Genomic DNA, 17587 nt, shown 5'->3' with positions numbered 1-17587 from the left:
TGTTAAATCCATAAACACTGTTGCTGCGTACTGTTTACCATCTATTGCATTTGTAATCTCTCCCGTTATTTCCATTAATGCCATTGATGTTGAAATGTTGGCTATTTATCCGTATTGGTTGTCTGTAAGTGTTTCATTTTTATTTATGATTTTTCTAATTTGTTGTTAAACAGGTTTAAAAAAAACTAAACAAAAACGTGGAAGTAGAGAAACAGGTCTGTAGTTTGTAAACGTGTGTGTGGAGGTCTTGCTCCTCCGGGTTCTCTGGACCACCAATGACGGACATGACAGCCGTGTTCATCTCTGTGAACAATGATTTATTTTGTAATAAGTTGTGCTTTTCAGCCATGTTAAAGTTTCTCTCGCTCGTTCTCCACCATCAACCACCTCCTCTCCTTCCCGACTGCTGCCTTTAACAGACCGACAGGTGATCAGACAAACACTCACTGCTGTGTCATCTACGCACCTGTCACTAATCTCAAAGACGATCCTGACACACCCCGCTTCGCTGCAGGTCCGCAGGCCACGCCCCCCCCACAGTGTGTTTATCTCCAGTCTTAAAAAATTGGTACGACTTTTGCTAATTTCGTTTTATCTGGGAATTTGAATTTGAATTGATAGGTTGCTGATATATGTTAAAGGTTCTAAAATCTCTTCAATAATCTTTTTTTTATCGTTTCCATATCAATTCCATTACAATCAGTTGAGGTTTTGGATTTACATTTTTTCCACAGTATTCATTATTTCCTCTTTTGTTCACAAAGTACTTTTTTGAAGCTTTCAACTACTTTGTTCATATTGTCATTTTTTTACATTTCCATCTGAGAAATATTTAAGATAATCCTTCTTAGCACCATTTTTAATACTTGTTGTTCTCATATTGTTTCTGTTCCGGTCCAATAATTGACTGTAATTTTCTTTCCTCCGTGTTCGTAGTATGCCAGTTAGCTTGTTCTTATACGTTTTGTACTTTTTTTCTGCCTCTGTAGATCTTTGTTTTATTAAAGGCCTACTGAAACCCACTACTACCGACCACGCAGTCTGATAGTTTATATATCAATGATGAAATCTTAACATTGCAACACATGCCAATACGACCGGGTTAACTTATAAAGTGCAATTTTAAATTTCCCGCTAAACTTCCGGTTGAAAACGCCTTTGGATGATGACGTATGCGCGTGACGTAGCCAGTGAAACAGAAGTATCGGTACCCCATAGAATCCAATACAAAATAGCTCTGTTTTCATCTCATAATTCCACAGTATTCTGGACATCTGTGTTGGTGAATCTTTTGCAATTTGTTTAATGCACAATGGAGACTGCAAAGAAGAAAGTTGTAGGTGGGATCGGTGTATTAGCGGCGGAATACAGCAACACAACCAGGAAGACAGAGATGGATAGCAGACGCGTTAGCCGGCGAACTCACCTTAACTTCCTCCGTCTCGCCGACCGCATCTGTGATCGGGTGAAGTCCTTTGTCGCACCGTCGATCGCTGGAACGCAGGTGAGCACGTGTGTTGATGGGCAGATGAGGGCTGGCTGGCGTAGGTGGATAGCTAATGTTTTTAGCATAGCTCTGTGAGGTACGGTTGCTAAGTTAGCTTCAATGGCGTCGTTAGCAACAACATTGTTAACCTTCGCCAGGCTGGAAAGCATTAACCGTGTATTTACATGTCCCCGGTTTAATAGTATTGTTGATCTTCTGTCTATCCTTCCAGTCAGGGATTTATTTATTTAGTTTCTATATGCAGTTAAGCACGATGCTATCACGTTAGCTCCGTAGCTAAAGTGTTTTGTCGATGTATTGTCGTGGAGATAAAAGTCACTGTGAATGTCCATTTCACGTTCTCGACTCTCATTTTCAAGAGGATATAGTATCCGAAGTGGTTTAAAATACAAATCCGTGATCCACAATAGAAAAAGGAGAAAGTGTGGAATCCAATGAGCCAGCTTGTACCTAAGTTACGGTCAGAGCGAAAAAAGATATGTCTTGCACTGCATTCTAGTCATTCACTCTCACGTTCCTCATCCACAAATATTTCATCCTCGCTCAAATTAATGGGGTAATCGTCGCTTTCTCTGTCCGAATCGCTCTAGCTGCATTGTAAACAATAGGAAAATGTGAGGAGCTGTTCAATTGACTACGTCACGCTACTTCCGGTAGGGGCAAGGCTTTTTTTTTTATCAGATACCAAAAGTTGCGATCTTTATCGTCGTTGTTCTCTACTAAATCCTTTCAGCAAAAATATGGCAATATCGCGAAATGATCAAGTATGACACATAGAATGGATCTGCTATCCCCGTTTAAATAAAAAAATGTCATTTCAGTAGGCCTTAGTTCTATGTAATGTATTATTCTTGTTGCAAGCATTTTTCAGTCCTTTTGTTAGGCATGGTTGATTGTTTTTTTAGCTTCCTACTAAGTTGTTTGTCATGAAGCACTGTGAAAGTATAACAAAAACAAACATATGCATCATATACATAATTTTCATTGTTATACATTGTCCCAACTTTAATCTCTCAGATCATTCTTGAACGCTGTCATACTTTGTTCTGTGCATATTCGTTAAAATGTCTTTTTGTCATCCATGTTCCTCATCTTGTAGTTTCCGCCGTAGAATATGGAAACTGGTAGATGATCACTGATGTCGGATATTAGCAGGTCACTTCTGGTATTGTTATCAAAATCATTAGTAAAAATATTATCAATAAGTGTGGCACTGTGTCTTGAGATTTTAGAATATAAACTCAGGCTATGCATTGTGTCAATAAAGTAATCAATGGGCCTTTGTTGGTTAGGGTTCAAGAAGTAATTTGTTTGACTGATTTTAGTAAAAAATTGCCTTAATCCAGTTCTCAAACGTATCAATGGTTGACTTAGGTTATTTATATATACTACTGGTTCACATGTTCTTGTTTTTTTCCACGACATATTTCAATGGCTAGACATTCTTAAATATTATCAATAGCTAATGAAATATTTTTTTTACCACTTTGTACTTTAATTTTTTTCATCATGTATACAGCAACTCCCCTTCTGTTCTTGTTGGTTCTATTGATATCATTTAGTTCATGTCCTTCCAGGTGAAAATCCATAACTTTTTTTAGCATCCATCCATGTTTCTGACATAGGAATAACTTTAAAAGGTTCGTTGAATTGTTCCAAAAAAAAATGCTTCGCGCTGGTAGAGTTTGCGTACAAACCTCTGCTGGGATCTGCAGTCGCGGTCAAAAGTTGACATACACTTGTAAAGAACATAATGTCATGGCTGTCTTGAGTTTCCAATAATTTGTACAACTTATTTCTTTTGTGATAGAGTGATTGGAGCACATACTTGTTGGTAAAAAAAAACATTCATGAAGTTTGGTTCTTTTATGAATTTATTATGGATCTACTGAAAATGTGAGCAAATCTGCTGGGTCAAAAGTATACATACAGCAATGTTAATATTTGGTTACATGTACCTTGGCAAGTTTGACTGCAATAAGGCGCTTTTGGTAGCCATCCACAAGCTTCTGGTTGAATTTTTGACCACTCCTCTTGACAACATTGGTGCGGTTCAGCTAAATGTGTTGGTTTTCTAACATGGACTTGTTTCTTCAGCATTGTCCACACGTTTAAGTCAGGACTTTGGGAAGGCCATTATAAAACCTTAATTCTGGCCTGATTTAGCCATTCCTTTACCACTTTAGATGTGTGTTTGGGGTCATTGTCCTGTTGGAACACCCAACTGCGCCCAAGACCCAACCTCCGGGCTGATGATTTTAGGTTGTCCTAAAGAATTTGGAGGTAATCCTCCTTTTTCATTGTCCCATTTAAAGCACCAGTGGCAGCAAAACAGGCCCAGAGCATAATACTACCATCACCATGCTTGACAATAGGATGGTATTGCTGGGTATTTTGGCCAAACAGCTCAATATTTGTTTCATCTGACTTCACATGGACAAATATAAGACCTTCTGGAGGAAAGTTCTGTGATCCATTAAGTCAGAACTGCAGCTTCCATTTGCTGAAACCACGGGCGTAAGTTGCTTTGTAAAAACTTAGTCAATTTGACATAACAAAAGTCTGCACAAGTCTACCATTTATTCAGTTTTAGTCTTAAGTTTTAGTCAATAAGTTTTTGTCATGTCTGTGTGATCATGTTTTGTTTTAGTCATGTTTTGTTTTGTTTGGTTATTGGACTCTTTAGTTTCTGTTTACGCTCCATTGTTTTTGTTTCCATGACTACCCATTAGTTTTCACCTGTCCTCACGATTTGCACTCGCGCACCTGTCACTAATCATGTCACTGCTATTTAAGCCTGTCTGTTTCTGTTGATCGTTCTGGTGACATCATCCATACTACCTCTGCTACCCATGATATTCCTGTTTATTATAGTTCATGCTTCATGCCATGCCACAGTAAGTATTTTTGTTTCATGTTCATAGTTAATTGCCTTTGTGCTAGTCTTTTGGTTTCATTAGTCAAGTTTGTTCTCCGCCATTGTGCGCGCCTTTTGTTTGCTTCCTTTTTTGTAGTTTGTTAGTGTTTAAATAAATATGTACTCACACCTAAGCCATGTCCGATCCAGCTTTACTTGCATCTTGGGAAAACAAACAACCCATAGTCCAGGTCCTGACAGTTTCTTCATTTTCTCTATGCTCTTGTTGTCGGGCAGACTGGCTTGTACATGCACATGCATGTAAAAATTTTAAATGTAAAAAAAAAAACATAATTAGACCCGTTTAAGTAAATGCAAAGGATTCAATGTAGCATGTCACTACCCACTTTTAATAAAAGGTGTCAAAGTTTAAAAAGAACATCAGACTCTGTGTGCCAACAAACTGTTTCAGGTGGCTTTTTCCGCATTCATTTAGCACCGAAATTAATGATAGCCACTTTTTCGGCACCGGTGCCATTATGGAATGAGGTTTTGGCACCCATCATAAATGTGATAAGTATGATAACATACAAAACTAGATGAAGCCATTCCTCAAGGAATTGCATGTGAATGCTCCAATGCTGAAGTCAAAACTTCAAAATGACTAAATGTGTGCTTACGGACTGTATCCCTGCAGACTGTATTGATCTATATTGATATATAATGTAGGAACCAGAAATACTATTAACAGAAATAAACAACCCTTTTGTGCGAATGAGTGGGAATGAGTGGGAATGGGGGAGGGAGGTTTTTTGGGTTGGTGCACTAATTGTAAGTGTATCTTGTGTTTTTTATGTTGATTTAATAAAAAATAAATAAAAAATAAAATTATATATATATATATATATATATTTTATTTTTTTTTTAATTCTTGTGCGGCCCGGTACCAATTGATCCACGGATCTGTGGTTTGGGACCACTGAAGTAGAACACAATTCCTAAACAGGCTGAATAATTTGAAGTTGGAACAGATGGAAATCAGATGAAAAATGTGGGAATTGTGGAACTTTGAAGAATGTCCCATTGATTTCAATGGGAATTTCCCAAAAATTGGGAATTTCAGGAAAAGCAGGAATTTTTGGGAACATGGTAAAAAACTTGAATGGTCTGAATGAGTTTAAATTGTTGGTGTTGAAATTAATCAAATTGGTCGAGAAATGTTGAAGTAGTAACATGTTGAATTGAGGAATGGTATTACGGAATTCCTGGAATTTCTCCAGTTCAAAAAACAACTTTGTTTTTTTTTCCTAATTAAGAGGATTGTTTTGAGGTTGGAACGGTTAAAATGCGTTGAAATATGTGGAAGGAGTAGTCGCCAGAAAAAAGGGTGGAAATAAGGCTTTGGAAAACCAGGAATTCTGGAAAATCCTGGTATTTTTTTAAAACTTGGAACAGTTTGAATCAGATGACAAATGTGGGAATTGTGGAACTTTGAAGGATGTCCAATTGATTTCAATGGGAATTTCCCCAAAAATTGGGAATTTCGGGAAAAGCGGGAATTTTTGGTAAAATGGTAAAAAACTTTAATGGTCTGAATGAGTTGAAATTGTTGGCGTTGAAATTAATCAAATTGGTCGAGAAATGTTGAAGTAGTAACATGTTGAATTGAGAAATGGTATTACGGAATTCCTGGAATCTCGGGAAAACTGGGAATTTTTCCAGTTCAAAAAACTAATGTGTTTTTTTTTCCTAATTAAGAGGAATGTTTTGAGGTTGGAACGGTTAAAATGCGTTGAAATATGTGGAAGGAGTAGGCGCCAGAAAAAAGGGTGGAAATAGGGCTTTGGAAAACCAGGAATTCTGGAAAATCCTGGAACTTTTTTTGACTTGGAAAAAAAGTAGTTTAAATTTGCAGGATGGTGGAATGTGTTGAAGGTAGAATGGTTTGAATAAGTTAAAAAATGTGGAAATGGTGAAAGTTTGAAAAATGGCTGTAGAGGTTGCCCTCTAGCGGGTTCTTCGGACCACCACACACTGCCAGGAGAGCCCGGAATTCAGGGTATAACACTGTTTTATTTTCATAAATATCAATAGGCTTCTGCTTTCCAGCACAATGTCTTATCCTCCTGCGTCCGCTCATCAGCACCTCCAACTCCAACCCGTGTCTCGTCACGGCTGCTGCTAATACAGGCGACAGGTGATTAGATAACAAGGCCCACCTGGGCCATACACTCACCTGTCGCTGTCTTCGAGGCCGGTCCTTGCACACCCCAGTCCGCGGCAGGCCAGCAGGCCACGCCCCCCCTCCACAATGGCCAATTCCTTTTAAATGGGAAAAATGTCCTGGGAAACGTGGAATTCTGGAAATCTGGGAATTTTTGGAATTTTTCAAAGGGATTCCCGAATAGGCTGAACAGTTTGAAGTTGGAACGATTTGAATCGGATGACAAATGTGGAAGGAGAAGAAGAAGAAATTGAATAAATAGATGCATTTTGGTGTAGAAAACCATATGTGTGAATGCTTTGGAGCATTCACAGAATTATACAAAAAGGTAATAATGATAAAACTATCAAACCCAAAAAGAGTTAGAGCCTGTTTCTTTCCTCCCCCTTTCATTTTGAGATTCGATGATGTGGCTAAAGTCGTTTGTGGCATCTGGTCGAGAAAATTACTTTTGGTGAGTTGGGGAGGGTGGGCTGCAGACTGACTCCCTGGGTGCCACTCAGCCGGTGCCTTAAGCGTGAAAGCCCCCTCCCGTTACAGTGGTAAGTGTGGGCGTTGTCGCCAGCCTTTGAATGGCTGTCGCGAGGCAGCAGCTTCAAATGTCTGCTGCTGCAAAGTCAAAGCTGTCTTTCCTTTCTCTGATGCGGAGTGCAGAGCAGCTGGCGTGCGGCGCTGTCCGGGATCGTAAACTAAACCCTCCTTTGTAGTTGCATGCATTACGACAGTCTTTTGAGTTATATGTTGTTCATTTTCTCTCTTGTTTTAACACAGGATGACTCACACTTCATTCAAACCAGTTTACTTTGCATCAAGAACAACCACAAGGTCATAACATATAGTCAACCCTTGTTTACCTACTCAGTGGCCTAGTGGTTAGAGTGACCGCCCTGAGATCGGTGGGTTGTGAGTTCAAACCCCGGCTGAGTCATACCAAAGACTATAAAAATGGGACCCATTACCTCCCTGCTTGGCACTCAGCATCAAGGGTTGGAATTGGGGGTTAAGTCACCAAAAATGATTCCCGGGCGCGGCCACCGCTGCTGCTCACTGCTCCCCTCACCTCACCCTGGACTCTCAATATTATGCTAGATCCACTCAACGTCCATTGCACCGGTCGCCCAGGGGTTGGGTCCCCACATCTGCGGTCCCCTCTAAGGTTTCTCAATGTCCCATTGGGTTGAGTTTTTCCTTGCCCTGATGTGGGATCTGAGCCGAGGATGTTGTCGTGGCTTGTGCAGCCCTTTGAGACACTCGTGATTTAGGGCTATATAAATAAACATTGATTGATTTATTGATCTTCTCAGCCGTGGCTCAATAATGCAACATCAACGCCGGAAATGTGTCCCGTGAAAAACCGTCCGACCGGAACCCTCTGATAACTAAAGTTTTGATAGTTGGTCCACTGACAGATATAAGTAAGAACTTTACGTTACTTTATATTAGAAATGGCAACAGCTGAAGATGAATGCCACGTAAGAAGATAGAGAAAAACAAGAAGCTTATGACTACGGAGTCGGCACGGACTACAACTGCGGACGCACGCACATTTTCAGAACTTATGCAGATCCCAAATACAGATCAGCAGGTACCAGAAGGTAAGACAAGTTGATTTTGCATAATATCGCGAAACAAAACGCCAGATAATGTCGGCTAATAGGTGTCATTTTGCGGTCCTTATACACACACCATAATAATACTCGTATGTTTAATGCGCCGACAATCCATCAAGCTGTGCGGTTTCATAGCTTACCGAAGTCGTACTAAAAATATTTTGACAGATTTTTGAGCGCCGTGTGTGTTGTTCTATATTCTCAGTGGAACATTTCAAGTTTTGGTGTTGTTTACTGCCATCATATTGCAGTCTACACGTATCTCTTATGTATGACTGCCATCTACTGGTCACACTTATCATTCATCACTTATCATGTACCAAATAAAATTGCTTTGAGGTCAGTAAGCACAACCAGACGCATGCTGTACATTAGGCGCATCGGGTTATAAGGCGCACTGTCGATTTTTGAGAAAATGAAAGGTATAGTCTGAAAAATACTGTAATTGAGAGCCCTCTAAATATGAAATAACACCCTTTCACACAATATTGTAGCCTTAAGTGTGTTCTACTGTAGATTACAGTACTCACTGGTAGCCCGGAGGATCCTCCAAGCAACATTACTATAGCTGTCACTCGGCCACTACAAGACAACCACTACATTGAAATAGTTCATCACATCCTGGGTAATTCCATTAAGTTAGAACTGCAGCTTCATTTGCTGAAACCAGAGGCGTAAGGTGTTCTGTAAAAACTTAGTCAATTTGACAGTCGCAGCTACAACCTTGAGCCCTGTTGTTTGGCATTCTGTATTGTTAGCATTGCATGTCCTGTGTTGTCATTTACCACATTGCTCAAATCAATGGCTAACCAATGTCGAGTCGAAGATAAAGCGAATCAACATAGTTCATCTCCACTAATTATTGCCCAGACAGTCTTGTTAGCACTAAGTGGAGGACCGAGTCCCATTGAGTCTTGCAACGTCTCTGTGGAAGTCGCTTACTAGCACTGGAGCCAAGCGTGCAGGTTTTAACAAGGTTTTAATGATAACGCTTCAACAAAAGTTTTTCTCTCCAGTAGAACGTGACCTTTCAGTCACGTCCGTATCCTCTCTCTCTTCCTGCTCCCGGCCGCTTACTGTTAAAGACAACAGAGGATTAGATCAACACGTACCACCTGTGAAATCTAAACACCTGCCAGCTGTGTCTCGCCGTCAGCACTGCCACGCCCCCGTCTGATGGTGCTCTGTCCTCAGCACCATGGACAGAGGCGGTGACCTTTGCTCCTGCAGGCAGCGCTGACAACATCTCCCTCCACAGTCTCGCTCGTTGTCTTTTTTTTAATTTTCTTTTTAATAATGTCCTGCCCAGCTTCTCGGGCAAATCATATAGCAGATGTAGATGCCCATATCGGCTGTTCAGATTTACTTTACAAAAGAGAAGTGTAGGATACTTCTCTTGTTGCCTTACTTGTATTTTGACTTTATTAAATGTATTTATATTATCATTTGGTGCAGCCGGGCCGGAGCAGGAGGGGATAGAAAGAGAGAAAAAGGAAGACAGAGGGGGGAATTGTGGGGACAAGAGGGGGATTAGACAGAGAGACAAAAACAACAGCAAACACAACAACAACAACAACAACAGAGCAACATCAGCAAATACGACATGTACAAATATGATGGTAAAAGTAATAGCAAATAAGCAGTTAGCGAAAATAAAATAAAAAATACAGAAATGACAATGAGCATTATTACACTAAAAATGGAGCAATATGAATACCAATAGAAATAGTGCTATTGTCTTTTGATATATCTCGGGTCAAAGTCTCACCAATGTGGAGATGTGTTATTGATGAGGCAGGAGATGATGATGAAGCGCATCAAAAAGTTGCTCTGCCCAAAAAAACTTGATTGTTGCTGTGAAGAAAAGCAGTGATTTGCTGCCGCGTTGTTGTTGTCACCTTTAACATGTAAACGCAAGTCCCGCTAGGTGAATATCGTTATTTATAGCCACAACGTAATGATGTGTAATTCTGGTCATGTCATCCTCGTCCGGACAGAAGGGTGACACGCCAGTGCGGCTTGATCAAAAGAGACGTCGGAGATGCTTTACTGAACCAAAAGTTGCTTTATTACAAGCAAGCGTCATTATACGGGACTGCAGTTCCTGGAGGAGGTCAGGTCAAGAAAATGAGGCACTCCTAACTTGGAGAAGCCAAACCATCAGTTTTGATATTCCTCCTTTCTGTCTCTGGGTGTGTGCTAAGTCCGGACAGCACAACCTGACCATGTAAGGAGATGTTCATGTGTAAGTGATCGGAAAACAACAGATGTATACCATAAGTTGTAGGTTGAAGTTTAAGATAAACATGGAGTCTCTCCTCCAGGGTAGAGCTATCACTTTTGCATTCCAAAGTCTGAATTTATTGCCTCTTCTCGTGAGAGAGCTAATTCCAGTCCACATGCGAAAGTCCAACTAAGGCTCCTTCATTTATTATGGGCTCAACCATTATTTACTTAAGCCTGGTGGTTCGCTTTCTCCAAGTTGAATATAAACATTCACCATATGTAGAACATAATACAAGTTAATTAATTAATTAATAAAAAAAACATTTAAAAAAATAAGACAAACACAGAAGACATTAAGAAGACTTAACTTACATTTTAATTCAGGCCAAAAATATATAGAATATGCTTAAGAAAATAAATAAAACAAATCTGCAATGTAGTGAAGCCGCAATATTTGTAGAGTGATGTGGAGAGAGACGACTGCACTACATTCATGTCACCCATAGACACTTTTACTTTAAAAAGATTGTGCATTCAGCATAATATTAAGTGATTTTTTTATTTTATTTTTTGTCTGGCCGGCTCCAAGGCTAGAGTTACAAAAAGTGGGGGTCTTCGTGTAAGGGGTATTTAGTCACAGTGGTCCGAGATGACATCAGAAGAGTAATCCGGCCCATACTCTTTCTCCTCAAAGCTGTAGTTCCAGTCTGAGGCTGGCTGAAACAAATAAATCTTTATGTTCGACGATCTCTCGGTGGCGACCAACCAAATACCAACACGACCAACACATATACACTACCGTTCAAAAGTTTGGGGTCACATTGAAATGTCCTTATTTTTGAAGGAAAAGCACTGTACTTTTCAATGAAGATAACTTTAAACTAGTCTTAACTTTAAAGAAATACACTCTATACATTGCTAATGTGGTAAATGACTATTCTAGCTGCAAATGTCTGGTTTTTGGTGCAATATCTACATAGGTGTATAGAGGCCCATTTCCAGCAACTATCACTCCAGTGTTCTAATGGTACAATGTGTTTGCTCATTGGCTCAGAAGGCTAATTGATGATTAGAAAACCCTTGTGCAATCATGTTCACACATCTGAAAACAGTTTAGCTCGTTACAGAAGCTACAAAACTGACCTTCCTTTGAGCTGATTGAGTTTCTGGAGCATCACACTTGTGGGGTCAATTAAACGCTCAAAATGGCCAGAAAAAGAGAACTTTCATCTGAAACTTGACAGTCTATTCTTGTTCTTAGAAATGAAGGCTATTCCACAAAATTGTTTGGGTGACCCCAAAATTTTGAACGGTAGTGTATAACACTAGCAAGCAAGACATCGGATGTTTTGGTCTGATCTTACAGGGTTGTCTGTGACATTTGGAACTACTACTCTAATCAGTTTTGCCCATTAACCTAAGTATGATACTATGATAAAATTTAAGATACATATGTGGGCCTTGGCTTTGCAGAAGGCATAGTAGAACTGCTTCTTCTTCATTGTCAAACTGCCCTGAGCAACACAAGGCTCTTAAAAAGTCCTTACTAGATAGGGGTGTGGGAAAAAATTGATTCGAATTTGAATCGTGATTCTCACGTTGTGCGATTCAGAATCGATTCTCTTTTTTTTTTTTAATGTTTTTTTTTGTAATTTTTTTTATTTTTTATTTTATTTTATTTATTTTTTTTTTTTTAATTGATCAATCCAACAAAACAATACACAGCAATACCATAACAATGCAATCCAATTCCAAAACCAAACCCGACCATCAGAACTGCAATAAACAGAGCAACTGAGAGGAGACACAAACACGACACAGAACAAACCAAAAGTAGGGAAACAAAAATTAATATTATCAACAACAGTCATACTTGCCAACCCTCCCGTTTTTAGCGGGAGAATCCCGGTATTCAGCGCCTCTCCCGACAACCTCCCGGCAGAGATTTTCTCCCGACAAACTCCCGGTATTCAGCCGGAGCTGGAGGCCACGTCCCCTCCAGCTCAATGCGGACCTGAGACTGAGTGGGGACAGCCTGTTCTCACGTCCGCATTCCCACAATATAAACAGCTTGCCTGCCCAATGACGTCATAACATCTAGGGCTTTTAGAGAGTAGAGTGCAGAACTGCGCACACAAGGAAACGAAGCAGAAGAACGAGGAAATTACAGACATGGCGACGCCATCGACGAGCAAGATGAAGAAATACGCTTGCAAGTTCCAAAACGAATAGAAAAAATAATTTCAGTTCATCCAGGACAGTTCGAAGGGGAAGGTGTATGTTGCCTGTAAATTTTGTAGAACAGACTTCTCCATTGAACACGATGGCCAAAATGATATACTCATCATGAACGGAGAAGTTAAACAGACAATGCTGCCATCTAATGGATAGCCGCCGGAACACTGAGATTCAAGTATTTCTTTTATTTATATGTAAATAAAATTAAAAAAAATAAATAAATAAATAAAATTATAAAAAAATATATATATATATATATATATATATATATATATATATATATATATATATATATTATATATAATATATATATATATATATATATATATATATATATATATATATATATATATATATATGAAATACTCGAGTTGGTGAATTCTAGCTGTAAATAACCACGCCCCCAACCACGCCCCCTCCCCCAACCCCCCACCTCCCGATATTGGAGGTCTCAAGGTTGGCAAGTATGACAACAGTATCAATATTAGTTACAATTTCAACATAGCAGTGATTAAAAATCCCTCATTGACATTATCATTAGACATTTATAAAATAAAATAAAAATGAACAATAGTGTCACAGTGGCTTACACTTGCATCGCATCTCATAAGCTTGACAACACACTGTGTCCAATATTTTCACAAAGATAAAATAAGTCATATTTTTGGTTCATTTAATAGTTAAAACAAATTGACATTATTGCAATCAGTTGATAAAACATTGTCCTTTACAATTATAAAAGCTTTTTACAAAAATCTACTACTCTGCTTGCATGTCAGCAGACTGGGGTAGATCCTGCTGAAATCCTATGTATTGAATGAATATAGAATAATTTTGGATCGGGAAAAAAAATCGTTTTTGAATCGAGAATCGTGTTGAATTGAAAAAAAAAATCGATTTTGAATCGAATCGTCACTCCAAGAATCGATATTGAATCGAATCGTGGGACACCCAAAGATTCACAGCCCTATTACTAGAGTGTCCAAAGCCACCATTTAAGACCTGCAGCTCCTTTTAATTGGCCTGCAGAACATGCTTAAAAATAATCAAACAAGCAAACTCAAAATTAAACAATTAAAAATGTGATCGTAACTTTACTAAAAATATTACAGTACCATTTGTCACCTACAGCACTAAAGTTAAGATGAAAGCTGCTTTGTCTTTAAATGTATACATACTTGTTTACATTGTATGGTTTTAGCCTGGTCATAAAATTCAATAACATAAAAATAGACCCAAAGTCCTTTGAATTTTCAGTATGGAGGTCAAATGGTTAAACTTGACACTTGGCATGGCATAACTTGAGAATCTTCAAGGACTTCAGCTAAGATGAACAAAATATTGCTATACCGGAAAGAGAACAGTTTTTTTTAATTTTATTATTATTTTATTAAATGTTATATATTGACTCAGGATTTCAATGAATCTTCAACACTGTTCCCTTAAAAATTAAAATAAAAGGATGTTATCATGAAATGCAAGAATTACTGGTTTATATAAAATAGCTGGGTTTTTTTTGTAATATGTTTTGTCGACTGCAGGGAACATCGGAGCTGAATTGTCCTACAACAACGTGGGCATGTACATATCATCGGATGCGGGGAATAGCTGGAGACAGGTGAGAATGACATCATATTGAAGCAATGATGTATTGTTGTTAAGATGCCAATGCATTGTGACTTGTGACAATCAATATCGATTAGCAAATGTTGAAAATTATTTTCCATTATAGCGAAATTACATAAACAGAACCATAGCACCCAGACCAGGGGTGTCAAACTCATTTTAGATCGGGGGCCACATGGAGAAAAATCTACTCCCAAGTGGGCCAGTAAAATCAGGGCACAATAACTTAAAAATAAAGACAACTTTAGATTGTTTTCTTTGTTTAAAAATAGAAAAAGCACATTCTGAAAATGTACAAATCATAATGTTGTTGGGTTTTTTTACACTTACATGTTGCGGTTAATAGTATTGTATCTTTATTTGTCGTTATTTATACTTTCTGAATAAATTATGTGATAATATTCATCGGTTAACTCAATGGTGTTAATTTTCAATCTATCAATATTGAAAGTTTACATACACTTGTAAAGAACATAATGTCATGGCTGTATTGAGTTTGCAATCATTTTGACATTTCTTATTTATTTGTGATAGAGTGATTGGAGAATATACTTATAAATGAGCTATAAAAAAAAAACTATAAATGAGCACATGTACTTAACAAAAAAGGTGGAATAACTGAAAACATGTTTTGTATTGTAGTTTCTTCAAAATAGCCACCCTTTGCTTTGATTACCTTTTTGCACACTCTTGGCATTCTCTCGATGAGCTTCAAGAGGTCGTTAGTTGAAATGGTTTTCACATCACAGGTGTCATAGTTTTGATGTTTTTCAGTGACAATCTACAAGGTAAATAGTCTTGAAAATAAAGAAAACGCATTGAAATGAGAAGATGTGTCCAAACTTTTGGCCTGTACTGTATATGTATGTGTATATGTATATTTACGGTATATATAAATATATGTACGGTATATATATATATATATATATATATATATATATACATATATATACATATATATATATATATATATATATATATATATATATATATATATATACATATATATATATATATATATATATATATATATATATATATATATATATATATATATATATATATATATATATATATATATATATATATGTATGTATATATATATATATATGTATGTATATATATATATATATATATATATATATATATATATATATATATATATGTATATATATATATATATATATATATATATATATATATATATATATATGTATGTATATATATATATATATATATATATATATATGTATGTATATATATATATATATATATATATATATATATATATATATATATATATATATATATATATATATATATATATATATATATATCGTAATATGGATTGTAGGCCATAACGCACAATCCTATTATCAGCCCTTGTCGGTGGTGAGTAATGCTAGGTTTAAATATTGTATTCAACTGTAGAATACTGTAAAATATTATTTTTTTAAGGTTACAATATATGTAACCCATTGGTTAGTAATATGGGTCAGTTTTCTCATAGCTTATGTTGCAGATTATTGTTTTCTCTTTAAGCAATTACATTTGACCATGTATTTTCTAACTTTCCACACTTGAAAGTAAGTCATACAGATATGTATGAGTCATGCTTATATCGTATCGGATCAATATCTGTATCATCAGAAGTGAAGATGTTGTATCGGGACACCCCTTGTAGTAATTGTTGTAATTATTTAATAATCAAATTGTATCACCTTGAATCGTAGTCTAATTAGATCGTGAGATACCCATGATATTAATAGTCCTTAACACTTAACATTTGAAACTTATCAAACATGCCACACTATTAAAGTTGCGGTAAAATAACTGGTCCTTGATTTGAAACAATCTTTGTGCATATATTTTAGTTATTTTTTTCAAGTCTTTGTACAGTGTGTCCTGTAGGTGACTAGCATCTTGTGATTGAAAGCTTTCAAGAGGCTGGATTCAGCCCATGGATGTACATTTCGTATATATAAGAGATGTCCGATAATATCGGACTGCCGATATTATCGGCCGATAAATGCTTTAAAATGTAATATCGGAAATTATCGGTATCGGTTTCAAAAAGTAAAATGTATGACTTTTTAAAACGCCGCTGTACGGAGTGGTACACGGACGTAGGGAGAAGTGCAGAGCAGTTGCGTCTCCCAGTCATACTTGCCAACTCTCCCGATTTTCCCAGGAGACTCCCGAATTTCAGTGCCCCTCCCGAAAATCTCCCGGGGCAACCATTCTCCCGATTTCCACCCAGACAACAATATTGGGGGCGTCCCTTAAAGGTACTGCCTTTGCGTGCCGGCCCAATCACATAATATCTACGGCTTTTCACACAAGTGAATGCAATGCGTACTTGGTCAACAGCCATACAGGTCACACTGAGGGTAGCCGTATAAACAACTTTAACACTGTTACAACATGCGCCACACTGTGAACCCACACCAAACAAGAATGAAAAACACATTTCGGGAGAACATCCGCACCGTAACACAACATAAACACAACAGAACAAATACCCAGAACCCCTTGCAGCACTAACTTTTCCGGGACGCCACAATATATAATAATGTGTTAATCCCACGACTGTATATATCGGTATCGGTTCATATCGGAATCGGTAATTAAGAGTTGGACAATATCGGAGTATCGGATATCGGCAAAAAAGCTATTAACGGACATCTCTAGTATATATTAAACAGTTATTTTCAAGAATGTTTTTGCAATACTCTAAGAATGTTTGTCTTGTTCAGATTTTTGAAGAGGAGCATAATGTTTGGTTTCTGGATAGAGGAGGAGCCCTTGTTGCTGTTAAACAACCCTCCGTGCCAACCAAACACTTATGGTAAGTGATTTTTTTTTTGGGGGGGGGTTGAATTTTAGATCACTTTTCATATTCCCATTGCTACTGTTCGTGAATTAAACTGTGTACAAACCAGTCTGGTGTATAAAGAGAGTATGGTCAACTCTGTTTGAGACGATCTCCTCAATGATTGGTCAAAAGGCACTCATGTGACTACAGGGTGCCATGACTACTACCAACTTTGAGATGATCCTATGTGTTTAGTGGAAGTCGCTTCCTAGTGGTCCCACTGACAAACACGGCACCGGAACCAAGCGTGCAGGTTTAACAAGGTTTTAATGATTTCCATCCACAAAAGTTATCTCTCCTACTAGAATGTGACTTCTCAGTCCCATCTGTATCCTCCTTCCCTCCTTAAAGACAACAGATGATTAGATTAACACCTGTGCAATCTAATCATCTGCCAGCTGTGTCTCGCCGTCAGCACATGCCA

General features: G+C 37.7%; 1 protein-coding gene across 4 annotated transcripts in view; it reads left to right on the top strand.

Moving 5' to 3' along the window:
• Positions 1-17587, top strand: part of sorcs3a (sortilin related VPS10 domain containing receptor 3a) — a 712571-nt gene that overhangs the window by 577685 nt on the left and 117299 nt on the right. For all 4 annotated transcript variants that reach the window (XM_062027155.1, XM_062027158.1, XM_062027156.1 and 1 more), the window contains exons 12-13: positions 14204-14280; positions 17045-17136. In XM_062027155.1, coding sequence (XP_061883139.1) covers positions 14204-14280; positions 17045-17136 — 169 coding nt within the window. The remainder of the gene's footprint in view (positions 1-14203; positions 14281-17044; positions 17137-17587) is intronic.

This window comes from Entelurus aequoreus, linkage group LG18, assembly GCF_033978785.1.
Source record: "Entelurus aequoreus isolate RoL-2023_Sb linkage group LG18, RoL_Eaeq_v1.1, whole genome shotgun sequence".
NCBI classification, from domain to species: Eukaryota; Metazoa; Chordata; class Actinopteri; order Syngnathiformes; family Syngnathidae; genus Entelurus; species Entelurus aequoreus.
Note: the sequence above shows the minus strand (reverse complement) of the source record. Positions and strands in the feature narration are given on the sequence as shown.